Raw genomic sequence first — 13734 nt, forward strand, 5'->3', positions numbered from 1 at the left:
GTTTGTCCATTGTTTCCCCACAGAAGGTGAAAGAGCTGATGTAATTATCGAAGTGACGACACCAGACTGTGGGTCGCAGCGAGGGCCGAGCTGCGTGTCATACAACACAATACACGGAGCGGGATTCAGCACCACGGACAGTGACACACGTGTGCCGTCACTTGTAACTACTACTAATTATTATTTACTTATTATTTGGTATCAAAAGTTTGTAAGTTACTCTACTTGATATATATATTATTATATTACTATAAATAACATAACAAATATGTTCAAAATGTGTAAAGATTATTTAAATAACAATAATAATTATAATGAACAGGCTTAAATGTTTTAAAGAGCATAGAGAAAATGTCACTAAATTAAAAAAAACAAGTTCACATATAGGATTAGGATTAAGAAAAGAATAAAGTAAATTAAAACAATTGAAAATGTAAATAGTTAGGTTAACTGTACAAATAAATACAAATTAAAGTACAAGTAGTAGTAGTAGTAGCATCAGTAGTAGTATAGTAGTAGTAGTATCATTAGTGTCAGCAGTAGTAGTAGTAGTATCAGTAGTAGTAGTGGTGGTGGTGGTAGTAGTAGTATCAGTAGTAATAGTAGAAGTAGTAGTATCAGTAGTAGTAGTAGTAGTAATAGTAGTAGTAATATCAGTAGTAGTAGTAGCAGTAGTTATAGTAGTAGTAGTATCAGTAGTAGTAGTAGCAGTATTAATAGTAGTACTATCAGTAGTAGTTGTAGTAATAGTAGTAGTAGTAGTAGTAATAGTAGTAGTAGTAGTAGTAATAGTAGTAGCAGTAGTAGTAGTAGCAGTATTAATAGTAGTACTATCAGTAGTAGTAGTAGTAGTAGTAGTAGTAGTAGTAATAGTAGAAGAAGTAGTATCAGTAGTAGTAGTAATGGTAGAAGAAGTAGTATCAGTAGTAGTAGTAGTAGTAGTAGCAGCAGTATTAATAGTAGTAGTACTAGCAGTATTAATAATAATAATAATAATAATAATAATAATAATAATGATAATAGTAGTAATAGTAGTATCAGTACTAGTAGCAGCAGTATTAATAGTAGTAGTAGTGTCAGTAGTATTATCAGCAGTAGTAGTATAAATAACTGCACAGCTGTAACTTTAAGACTCACGCTCCCCCCTCCTCAGTGAGATAATGGTCTTTTCCAGCTCCGCTTCTTCTCACAGCTGAATGTGTAACGTGCCGTCATTTCCTCACCGGTGTGTGAGTGAGTGCATGTGTGCGTGTGTGTGTGTGTGTTCGTAAGTGCGTTAGAGTGAGAGCGAGTGCGAGTGTGTGTGTGTGTGTGCGCTCCCTCTCTCCGTCGCTCGCCCGGCGCGCGCGTCTCCCTCGTCTCTCCATGTGTGTCAGTGTGCGTTGCCCCCCGGAAATCAGATGTCACTGACAGTCACCTCCGCGTCCGATGGTGGAGACCATCCGCGCTCTTTTGTTCGCGAGTTTGTTTTTCATTTTTGGTGATGCCATCTTTATCATCATCATCAGCAGCAGCAGCAGCAGCGGTGGCAGCGGCAGAAGCAGCGGCAGCAGCGGCTTGGAGCAGCCGCACCTTCACCACTGGATCCTCGGCGTCGCTGCCTGTTTGTTCCCCTGAAGAAGCAGAAACAGCAGCAGCAGCAGCGGCAGAAGAAGAAGAAGAAGACTAGGGATTGTGTTGCGTTCACAGTTTGCGGAGACACTGCGGTTGCCTGGTGCTCTCATAGCACAGGAATACATTGTGAGTATATATATATATAAATAATGATATATACATATACATGCACACGCTGTTGCAGTGACCTACATTGCCCTGCTCCTGCAGGCTCAAGGTGATTTTCTCTCCTCACATCCTCAACTCTGGTGATGCTGGGGAAGGAGGAGGAGGAGGAGGAAGCTCCTGTGTTGGATGCATCCATGCGTCCGTGGTGGTTTTAACATGTATGACATTGTGAGCTGGAGGATGGATGATGGAGGAGGATGGAGGATGGAGAGAAGGACCGGCTGTTATAGAGGAGAGAGTTAAAGGGGGGCGGGAGGCAGACTGAGAGGCTGGAATGATGTAATGCACTTGAGACAATAGCCAAGGATTCTCCCCCCAATTAACATTTCAGAGAACGTGGAGATGCTCTGCAGTCTCAGTGTGTGTGTGTGTGTGTGTGTGTGTGTAACAGTGAAACAGAAGCGCTGTCACAGGAGGAACAGCTGCCCCTCCTGTAAACGATATCATTACCGGCCTATTATAGAGATGTGAGCAGGGAGAGAGCATGAACTAGCCCACACACACACACACACACTTTTTTTTTTTTATCGTATGAATGAATGTATGAACACATGAATGAATAACACTACAAAGGGACTGCAAACCTCAACCAAGGTTATCTTTAAATGAAATAATCCCTCTGTGATTCCTTCTTTGGGACACATATGACTACTCGTATAAACAGTGAATGTATGAATGAATGGGTGAATGAATGAAATGGCACACACACACGCAGGTGCTGCCTTCACGTGTTGCTCGAAGGTTAAACGGCCGTACGTTAACTGACATGATCACGCGCGTTTTATTTTTCATTTTCCCCCATTGAAAGTGTGCGGGAGTTTCCATGGATGCCATTCATTCATTCATTCATTCATTCATACATACATACATACTCTCCACTGCTGGATACTGTGTGTCACGGTGTGCAAAGACAAAGCTCTCATTGCCTCGAGGTGTCCTGCGGAGAAGTGGCTGCTACCTGTGGCAGAGGCTTTGATTTATTGTTTCACAGCCACGGCTTCCGTTGAAGTGTTTCACACATTGAAACTGAATTTAACGCACGTTCATGTGCGTTTGTACCAAGCGAATGTTGGCAGGTCACAGTGGTTTAGAAGTTAGCGTCCGGTTTGCGGTAGAAGGAGGACAAAATATTGATTTGGTGACCTATCGCCGCGATAATCGATACGCCAGGGCAAATCTGGATTATTTTACTGAACAAATTACGGCGTCCCTGACAGTTTCACTATCCTGGCATTGCTAACTTAGTCACACGACTGGGCTGTTGAGTTCGACTGTTGCTAAAAGAGGAAAGTGAAACGCAGTGAAAGTGTTTGGTCTGGTCCACGTCGGCTGCAGCCTCAGCGTTATTTGTTGTTGTTGTTGTTGTGGTTGATGTTGTTCACCTCGATCCGCTTCCCTTATTCAATCTCTATCGATCGGCGCTTCGTGCGACCTTGCTGCAGGAGAGTGTGGCCGACGTTCAAGGCAACGCCAAAGCCGCCTCTCGCTCGTCCTCTCATGTGCGTGCAGGACGTATTTTCAGTCGAGCACACACACTCACATCAGAAGGATCCCTCACCACCTCCACCACCTCCTCCTCCTCCTCTGCCAGCAGTGGCTCACCCATAGTCAGAGGTGGAGCACACTCAGAGACAAATGGAGACACACATACACACACTTGATGCACAGCCTCCACAGCAGCCTGGGTGTAACTCGACACCCATGTCATCCGCTATCTCCTTCGCTTTTTTCTGCTCATTGTGTCCACTATTGGACGGACAGAATACAACGTGTTGTGGTCGTCGGCCTTGTCTCCATTCATGTTCTCTTACAAGGATCCATTAACAGTACGAGAGCTGACTTCATTTAATGGTTAAGCATGAAAAGCAGGGGTCACACGGTTGGTGTAGTGGTTCTGAGACCCAGTTTCCTCCCAAAGTCCTAAATATGGGGATTCGGATACTCTAAGTTGACTGTAGGTGTGAGAGTGGGCGGTTGTTTGTCTCCAGATGTGGCCCTATGATGAATTGTGACCCCGCCTTTCACCCTATATATAAGGGCTTTAATTTACTGAGCCACGTTTCTCCAGCAGCCCGAATAGACAAACCTAGCCATTTTGAAGCCAAAGCTAACTCACGCAAAACAAAGAAAAATGGCTACACTTGCATTAACTAACAAAGGACGAGGAGGAAATGGCAGAGAGAGTGGGATCGTGTTTGCATCCTTTCTAGGATGCATAGTTCCCTGAAGGGGTGAACGGAGGAGTTTTCCGTTTGTTGCATTCTGCAGTCTCACCATTAGATGTCACTCTTTCTTACACACTTCTACCTAAATCAAGTTTCAGGCTTATATTCACTTTCACTGACTCTCTTTCTTGATTATTAATGTATATAATATATTTTCTTCATATTTAGCTTTTCATTTGCTAACATTCCCCACAGATAATCATAGTTAAATGTTATTTGGCAACTTTGTTTTTGAGGTTGACCTGAATCAGACATCTATTTCTGTCCTATTCTTTGGTATCTACGGGAAATGCTTGTTGAAGATAATTACTCCGAAAACACTGATCACTGATTGCGGGATTCATTGCAGTTTTATTTCGTTTCATTCGGTTGAATTGTTTTAGTCTACAAGAGACTACAATGTTGGCAGGTGATTGTTAATCTTTTCTTGAGAATATGAAACTATCTGAAAAGACATTTCCCCATTCTGTATTTGTTATTTGGTTCAAAATGTGTATTTCCCACTGTTGTCTGTCCAATTACAGTCTCCACTTTTGCAAAACCCTAAGCGAAAACACCTTCACTTTAGCATTAGGTGCGACATTATAGCACACTTTATTTGTAGAGCAAGAAACGTCCATGAAATAAGTCAAAAACCTGGAGGTAGCAATGAATAATGGATACGAATGCTTTTGAGCCATCGTACCAACCCAATTCATTTTTATTTAAAGAGCAAAAACTACACCTCGGGTCCCAGAACCGTCCTCCAATTCCTTCGGGGAAAGGAGAAGAAGTGTCCTTAGTGGAACCTTTCGCCCCTGCGTGAAACAATTTACACTACACTGCAGATATCACAGCCTCATGTCGAGGCTTTAACCTGCAAGGACATGCTGAACTTGAATGTCGTCGTACTAGACGTCGTCGGCCTTGTAGCGTCAGAGAGGAGTTAGCACTGGCTGTGTGTAGACTTGATTGGTTGTTTTCTTGGCAGACCAGTCTCTCAGGCGGTCGAAAGGTGCAGGGAGCCACATGAATGGGACTTCTCAGCACGCCATGCAATCTGTGACCCTTTCCATTCATAAAAAAAAAAAAAAAAGAAAATGCTATGTCACTCTTTTCCTAACTGTCGGGCCGTGACGCGGACGCCAAAGTGGGAAAGGGGCGGCGCACAAGCGTCTATGCATTACCGTTCCAGCTCATCAATAAGGGACCTGCAGATGCATTTTGTGCTCAGCGCCACGCCAAGGAATCAAACACAGGCATTATTTAAAGGTGGAATTTTTCAGCAGTCAGCTCCCTTGGTGGCCACAAAGCGGTGTGTGTGTGTAATCAGCCCCTGTGCGCTTGCCAGTGAAGTGTCGTCGGAAAACAATATGGTCATGGAGTCATGTTTTAATGTAGTGAGGAACTGAGCTTGAACAACCGACAACACGCAGAGGTGTTTCATGAGGCTACGGGGAGCCTTACATCGATGTACTAATATTACACATAATTATATGGAGTTTCCAACCAGTTGATTTTTTTCTTTACAAAACTGTCTATGCAGCAAACACTAGTGCGAACCAGATGGTGTTTTTTTTTTTGTCTGAACCCGACAGGCATTTTGATTAGTACGTTCATATCACACCATATATCATGGTGTGATACTGTATTGATTCCTTGAAGCGTGTAGCAGTTTAATCAATCCAATCAGAGAGGAACAATTCCAAAACAACGTCTCTTTTCATTTTGCCCAAACATTACTACAATTGTTATTTATCTTAAATGAACAAAACACAATATACTGGAAAAGTTCTTTCTCGTGGTCGTACATTGTATCGAAGCCTCCGGCCAGAAGTTGGTAGTTGGGCTTTTGACTCTCCGCCTGCTTCCTCTCCAAAATGGTTGACATGATAATCGTAATCTAATCAAATAGCCAACATAGACAAAACACCCATTTGTTGCATTTAGCAAAGAACCATGTCAAGTAGGCTAGCCCCGCTATCATGAAGAAACTTAATTTAAAGTACCTCGTCCAAACTTGGCCCCGACACATTGGGAGTTTACCCTCTGCTGTGGAATTGGCTGATCTTTGGGAGACCTTCTCAGCGTGGCCAACACTGGTCATTTGCCAACAGTGACATTGCAAGGGTCGTGCCTACTACTCAGTTTGACTCGTTTCTAAGTGATCATCTCCTCCGTTAATGAGGTGGAAAAAACAAATTCATGCTCTGAGCACATTATGAAGTAGTGCTGGTTTTAATTTTAAGTCGTTCAATAGCCAACACTACACGTACACAGTCCTACAGCTTATCTCCAAAGCTACAGCGTGTCATGTTGGGTCCTCTGCCGGTTGTGCACACGCTCGCGCTTCGCGGGCCTTTTGATGTTCCCCCGGTCGTGAATAGTGCTGAATTCGCCCCGCGTGGTCGTGTGCAGCTCAGGAACATATTGCTGTTTTGTGTGCTGCTCCTTATCTACTCGCACAATTGTCCCCATTAATGAGATTAACTGCAGACATTCAGGGGAATTAGCTGCCTCTTGCTGATTTGTTCTTTGGTTAAAAAAACGAAGGAAGAAAAGTAGTGATTCGACATAAGTGGCAAAATTTACACCCTGTCCCATAAGGACAGTTCTCTACAGTGCTGCAGTTCCACTTAAAGGAACTCGTAAGCACCTGCTCATTTTGACATTGTTCTCCTCTTTTTCTGTTTCGCTTAGCTGAATTATAGTCAATTTGGAACTGTGTAAAAGTATGAGTTTATACAAATCACCTCAACTTAATCGCTCAACGTCTGTCTGTCTGTCTGTCTGTCTGTCCAACAGTTCCCATGAGTGCTTCACACTTTGGGAAGCACCGGCGTGTGCAGTGCTAACTTTGGCATTGGTTGGATAAGAAATGCAAGAGATTTCCGTCTGTCTGTCTGTTCATTGCGTATCTAAACAATGGGTTTCTTGGTAGGTGACATACTAAGAATGTGCAGTGCCGACTTTTACGGTGTAAATGCAAGGGAAAAGGCACGGGTGCTGTCACATTCACCTCCTATCATCAATTCTATCGCCAACAAGTATTGACGCTGAGTTATCTATTAAAAGTATTAAATAAGAACAATACATAGCCCTATAAAATGATTTTGTGAGATGTTTACATGTATCGTGGGTAAGGGTTCTGGGGGACACTGAATATTTGTCCAAAAAACCCCAACAAATACAGTATTTTTCACATTAATTTGGCATTATAATAAACGCTGTGCGAGGAGAGCGAGCGGAGTTTACGGGCATTGTTGAATGTCAGTTGCTCTTCTTCAAATAGCTCAGAGGTGAGTTTTATCACAAAGTCGGCTTGATTTACAGAGAGTTTGCGGGCCGTAGGAAAAAAAATTAAAAAGGGTTAGTCGAAGAAGACGAATATGGTAAGCATTAATCATAAGTCTGACACTAAGACGGGCGTTGACGGTTGACTGTTAAATCAAACTTGTTGTGATTTTGCATTTGCAGAATTTGGGTACTAAATGCAGATTTAGAATATTATGTTTCTGTAAGTTTGTTTTTCCGAGACTTGGGCACCTGAGTCTGCAGCCAGGGTTTTCCAAGGTTGGGTGAAGCTATATGCAGTAACAAAGGTCTGCTGATTTGTTGCACTGATTGGGGAGAGAACCTCACTCCTATACCCTCCCTGAATAATTCATTGATTGGCATCTGGCTCATGGAGCAAAGCCCAATGATCCGTTTGCGAGTCCCAAAATGTGTGTGCATTTCGTGTGCCGTTGTTCCCTCCCTTCCTGTTATTCCTGCATAATTTTAGCCTCACGTTAAACATCTTTAACCGGTCGCAGTTCACCAAGATTCACCCTGTTTGTAGAACGTTCTGAGGTCTATTACTTCAAGTGCCAATTTCTCTCTCTGAGAGTATCATCCAGACGCACATGCTGATGAAATTGTGGAGCAGATTTCCTGCTGTGGCTTTATCATAACACTCTCTTTTTTTCCTGCGTGAAAAGCTGGAGGTCGGAGGGACTGTTGAGTTGTGAGGAGGTGGCTTTTGTCGGCGTTTGCAATCGAGACATCTGCAAACCCCGGCTGGTTAATAAGAGCTCTCTCTCCGGCTGCACATTCTTCACACTGCCCACTGTGGCTGATGAGTGTTTATCCATTCAAGAGGATCACAGTAACTCTTACCTGTCATCACTCCCGCCGCCAGCACTCCACTAAAGAGACTTGCTGCTCAAATATGCCCTCCAAAACACAGAGCAGCAGATTTTGGCCACAGTAAAGGGCATTTTGGGGGAAGCGGTGGCTCTTTATCATCGTTAATAGACGGGATTTATTTCCGTCCCTCTGTCTAAATCTAAAGTTCAACTAAAGAGACACGTCTGATGCCTTTTGAATGGCACAATTAAGCAGATAAATGTTTTATTGAACGATACGGTCGGCTTTCGGTCCCCGCCTGCCGCTTGGTACGTCCAATAGCAGATCAGTCAGTGCACTTACCCTCCGTATCTATTGATTTTTCATAGACGGCAGAAATGATTCATGGAGGGCGGTCACGGCGCGATCAAAGCATAAAGTACAGGAACAGGACAAAACGGCGGTTGTGTGTGCATCGAGGCGGGGGAAAAACATCCTCAGAGCACTTTGTTTTCCTCACAGTTTCAAGGAGAAATAAGAAATAATCAGTGTGTCCCTGCATGTCTTTGTTGGTGCATTGGGAGGACAAAGTGTGGAGTGTTTTTAAAATCCACAGAAAAATCCATTCATAAGAGATGTAGAAATCACTAACTCTGACTATAAATGGATACTTCGGTGGCTATCCAAACTGCCGACGCTGGGCGACCCAGTCAGTTTGGAAAGTCACGACTTCTCTCAACCTATCAGCGAAGGTTAGGCTACGTCACAGATAGTGACATCATTTTACCCTAGACGAGAAAGGAACCATATACAGTACGCTAACTTGAATGTCACAAAAGCCTTGTAGTGCCCTTCAGTGACACTCTTGGGCAGTGGTCTCCGACTAAAATGGCCTGGGGCCCACTGAGTGTATAGTTTGGTCAGAAGGGGGCCTATCAAGTCAAACTTTTTGAGAAAAACATACGCTATTTTTGATGATATTTTGCATTATATCAAAATGAAGGTGTTTGTTTTGATATGGAACGTTAAATAGTTCACAATATGAAGGTATTCATGATGCAAAATGAATCTATGAATTAAAAAAACATACAGAAATAACTCATTATAACTGAATATTAAGTGAGTTTGAGTCCTCCAAACAGAAAAAAAATGCTATTTGTCCGCCAAGTTCTCTTTTCCACTGCTCGATGCTAAATCCACATGCACACCAGCAGCATCTCCTTAATTCTCTGTTGCCTCACACATCTATTGAGCCATATTAGGAACAAAACCACCACCGTCTACTTAGAATGCACCACCAACGTCCCACTCTGTCCTCAGGCTTGCTCGCTCTCTAAGCGATGGCTGGCAATGTGCAGCTCGTCCGGCCAAGCTGTGCGCCGGCTCGGCCACTGGGATGTAAACGGCAGCGGACGGTGGCTGAATGGTGAGCTGATGGGGGTCTGGCCGCGTGCCTGGAGACGACTGGAGACCCCAGTCCACTGCCAGAACATGCTGAGACCCAGACCTGCCAGTATAACCCACCCAGAAGAGGCCAATTTCTGTATAACGAGTTGTTGAAAGCTATACCTAAATAAACCTGGCCTTTATGTGGCGTCACATAACGCGTGGCTAAGTGTTAAGATTATAGTTAAACTGTTAACTATAAAGAGAGAGATTAGCTCTTAAGGCATAAGCTAGCTAAGCTTGTTTTTAACTTAGCTCAACAAGCTTAAAATTAAATCTAATACATGTTGTCCAACAACTTAAAATGTGTCAAATTCGCTTTAAAACCTCATCCTGTGTTTAATTTTGTCATTAGCTTCATCGAGCAGTTAGCTGCAGGCTCCGACGATGTTAGCTTCATACACCACTGACTAAAACTCAGGTCATTTTACTTTCTAGTGCGTTAGCATGTGATTTTAATAAGTTGATGATAAGGATGCTAGTCAAATGGCTAATAACATGTTTTAGTAATTTATTAGTATGTACAGTCCTTTTCTGTTTTGATTCAATTCTGCCCTTAGCCGGCGGCGTCTGTGCTAAGCTAAATTAAACATGTTCTGTTCACACAAATTTATAAAACTGAGAACTCAAAAAGTCACTTGTATTTTGGTAATCTTTCAAAGATGACTCAGCATGTGACGGATCGCCGTGTTGTTTCAACACACGGCGTAATTATGACACTAGCCCAGATTTCAGATTACCCCCGAGGCTCTCTGTCGTCCCTTGGGGGTGTAAACTGGAATATGGCTTCACATTTCCGCTACAGTATAGATATGGTGTATTATGCAACTTGATCTTGGCTGGCCCATTACACAGCACACGCATAAAATCTAGGGCAAACAGCCCAGCCTCCCAAGACATCCACTGCAGCTCTGAACCACCGGGGTGACATTTAGCCTAGTTCCAGCTACTTGAAGCCCAGTCACACGTAGGCTAAATGTTGGCACATGTAGTAGCAGATAAACATTTTCGATTTTTGTTATAAATCTTGTGTCATCTCAGATTTTCCCTTAAGTCTGAATTCAAAAAAGAGATGTCAGAGTATCCTCTCTTAGTCCCACAATGGTTACATTTGCAGTGTTACTGCAAAAGACAGCGTCTGACCTTTGCGACCCATGATGATACATAAATGTGTTTAAATTACATTGAACATGCATTAATCTTGCAAAGTAAAGTGTTATTTATGAAACAACGGCATTATATGCATATCAAACTTGGTAAAATGTTTCCAAATATTATTTCTGACCGTGAGAAACAAGTGTAATTGGATAAAGTCCTGACCTGAAAACACTCACCTCCTCGTTTCCGCCGGCAGAGCCAAGATGATGTGCGAGGTGATGCCCACCATCAGCGAGGACACGGCGATGAGCCAGCGGGGCTCGCAGAGCAGCTCCTCGGACCCGGACTCTCACTTTGAACAGCTGATGGTCAACATGCTGGACGAGAGGGACCGGCTGCTGGACACGCTGAGGGAGACCCAGGAGAGCCTGGGACTGGCCCAGCAACATCTCCAGGACGTCATCTATGACCGCGACTCACTGCAGCGCCAGCTCAGCTCCGCCCTGCCACAGGTAAGTCACACCAATTAAAAGGGACACAGTTGTTTCTCCATATGTTCAAACTCATCGAACCTTCCTTCTGGTTTGTTTGTTGCATTAATAATCCCCTGTGAGACAATCGTAGCTGTTCCTTTGGGTTGCGGCTCCAAAATGGTCACCCTGCGCCTTATTGTGAGAGAGACGTTCAAAGTTGTCTGAGTATCTCAGTTTGTGGACACCTATGACCTACTACTGCGGTATATCCTCCATACTAACTTAAGTCCTGGTCTATGATTCAGTAGCTATAATAATTTTTCGGTTGTCGCACACCATGTCGATAGCAGGCAATCGTGTCATGTCTTCTGGAATAATTGGTTTGTGTGTATTGACACGCTAAGTGTATATGTGATTCTGTGCATTGTGTTCAAAGAGAGATACAGGTGCTTCATTAAAGGACTGCGTAAGATCTTTTCTCCTTTCAGAAGTAAATCACAGACAATGAGAAGTATGAAATTGTCTGAGTGAGAGTTTTGTGACTTCATTTCGTATCATCGTCCAACTCCGTGACTCTCATTCTTTTTTCAAATCGAATCAATGCGAGTACTTTTAATTTGAATTTGGGTTCTTTCAAACTTTGGAGGACTGGTGTTCAATTATCACATGGACTCACCCCCACCCCCCCTGTGCTTGTAGATGAAGGAGCTTCTTTATGCGGCCAATACAGTGGATGTGTTAGGAATTGTGACTTTGATTCCAGTCACATGCTCTGGCCACTTTCATTCCTCCGGAGAACTCTGGAGGTTTGCTGCTGGAAAAAAAAGAGGTCGCAGTATCAAGATACACACACACCATGTTCACATTAGCCTTTGTGTCATCTCACATTAAGGTTTACAGAGCGGGGCATGAAGTGTTAAAATTCTCATTTTCAAAACTAATCCGGCCAGAGAACCAATTCAATTTCTTCTTCTCCTTCTTCTGCTTGTTCTCGTTCCACATGGCTTTTGGGATCATTTGAATTAACCGACTTACACCTTCTTCATTCTGAGGCGCGGTGGGTAGCTGAGGAGTGAGTGTTGGGATGTTATAAATATGCTCATCCCGGATTTGTCTAAAACTGTGGACTAGTAACACAGTGGACTAAATCTACTGTTGATAGTACTGCATATTCTGTATATTACACCAAAACGTGAGAATGGTTCAATCAATAAATAAATAAATTACATTTTGATTACATTTGACTTTATTGAACTCACACTGGGCATATTAACTAAAAAAAATAGGAATAGAATAAGCAATTAAATAAGATAAAGGTCGGAATACATACATGCAAATAAGAAACATGGATTGAATAAGCCACGCAGTGACATAAAACCAGGATAATAAAGAATGAAATGAGAGAATGTGTATACTTTTCGCTAAGAAAAGGGAAACGATGATGAAACCAAATTAGGCAGATTGCTTATTTTGTTTCTGACTGAACTTTATTTATGTGTTTTTTTTTTTACTTGAGGTGATTTTCTTTTCTTCACTGCACACGCGCGCCGAATACAACAGAAAAGCAACATCAATCTCACCTTTTCTTGTCACACATTTGAAAATGTTTCTCCAGCCCGTTCTCGTTAGGATAACAAATCAGAGGCTGGTCCTCGTCTCTCCAGACATTCCCACCTCTCCGACGTGAAATAACATTTCCATTATCAGACAATTTCACTGATGTCCACTGGCAGCGGAGTCTCTGTTGTTGCGTCGCCGTGATGTATTGGCTGTCGTTGCGTAATGACAGAGCTGACATACTCGTCTGGTGCTCTTCCTGGCACTCGCCTTAAATTAGATGTCACTCCAGTGATGGGGATCCTCCTATAGCAACATCCTGGCACAAACAATGCCATTAATTAATGTGATGGAGTCTCATCGGCCTGTGTGATGTCAACATTACACTAATGGTTTGTGAAGAGGTTTGTCAGGCCTTGGTAATTATACAGAGTCACTTCGTTAACAGAAAGTGTCCCCGCTGTGCTGCGGCTGCTGCTGCTGCTTAATATGCAGCAGAGGAGAGTATTAAATGCAGCTTCTTGTGTTTTCAGAGAGTGAGGAGGTGCTAATTTTGCATAAGCAGTCATCACCTTTGCCCGGGTGTGTTGTGATTGTTGTTGCTCTTGATTTGGCTGCTAGGACTTTAGCGCATCTCACACTTCTTTAACAACACGACCTCCTTAAAGTCGTTTCAGGTGAAAACCAATGTACATTGGACATTGTTTTGCCAACAACAGAATCTCCTAAAAAAAAGGGAACGGCCCAACCTACCCCTTCTTTTACCCCTTGCGTCCAATGACCACAGACAAGCGGCTTTTAGCATCTTTTTATACAAAAGATGTTAAAATTCAATTCAATTTACTCTTAATTTGGATTGAAAAGCACTCAATTCTGTCATTTTCCATGTAAATGGTTCAGCATGGACACAAGCCATTTTACCTATGTCAGGGTGTTCATAAGGAACAGAAAGCAACAGATAAACCTGGGAACAAATATAGCTACAACCAGTACTTCACAGCGCAATCAGATCACAAATAAATTAAGGCAGTAGACCAAGAAATGCCTTATAGATAAGCTTGTACCAG

The 13734-nt window shown here is 42.9% G+C and overlaps 1 protein-coding gene across 3 annotated transcripts in view; it reads left to right on the forward strand.

The window, feature by feature from the left end:
- Positions 1-1513: 1513 nt before the first annotated feature.
- Positions 1514-13734, forward strand: part of LOC122766580 (liprin-alpha-2-like) — a 138521-nt gene continuing 126300 nt past the window's right edge. For all 3 annotated transcript variants that reach the window (XM_044021560.1, XM_044021561.1, XM_044021562.1), the window contains exons 1-2: positions 1514-1740; positions 10894-11149. In XM_044021560.1, coding sequence (XP_043877495.1) covers positions 10901-11149 — 249 coding nt within the window. In that variant the 5' untranslated portion in view covers positions 1514-1740; positions 10894-10900. The remainder of the gene's footprint in view (positions 1741-10893; positions 11150-13734) is intronic.

Source organism: Solea senegalensis, linkage group LG3, assembly GCF_019176455.1.
Source record: "Solea senegalensis isolate Sse05_10M linkage group LG3, IFAPA_SoseM_1, whole genome shotgun sequence".
Classification (NCBI taxonomy): Eukaryota; Metazoa; Chordata; class Actinopteri; order Pleuronectiformes; family Soleidae; genus Solea; species Solea senegalensis.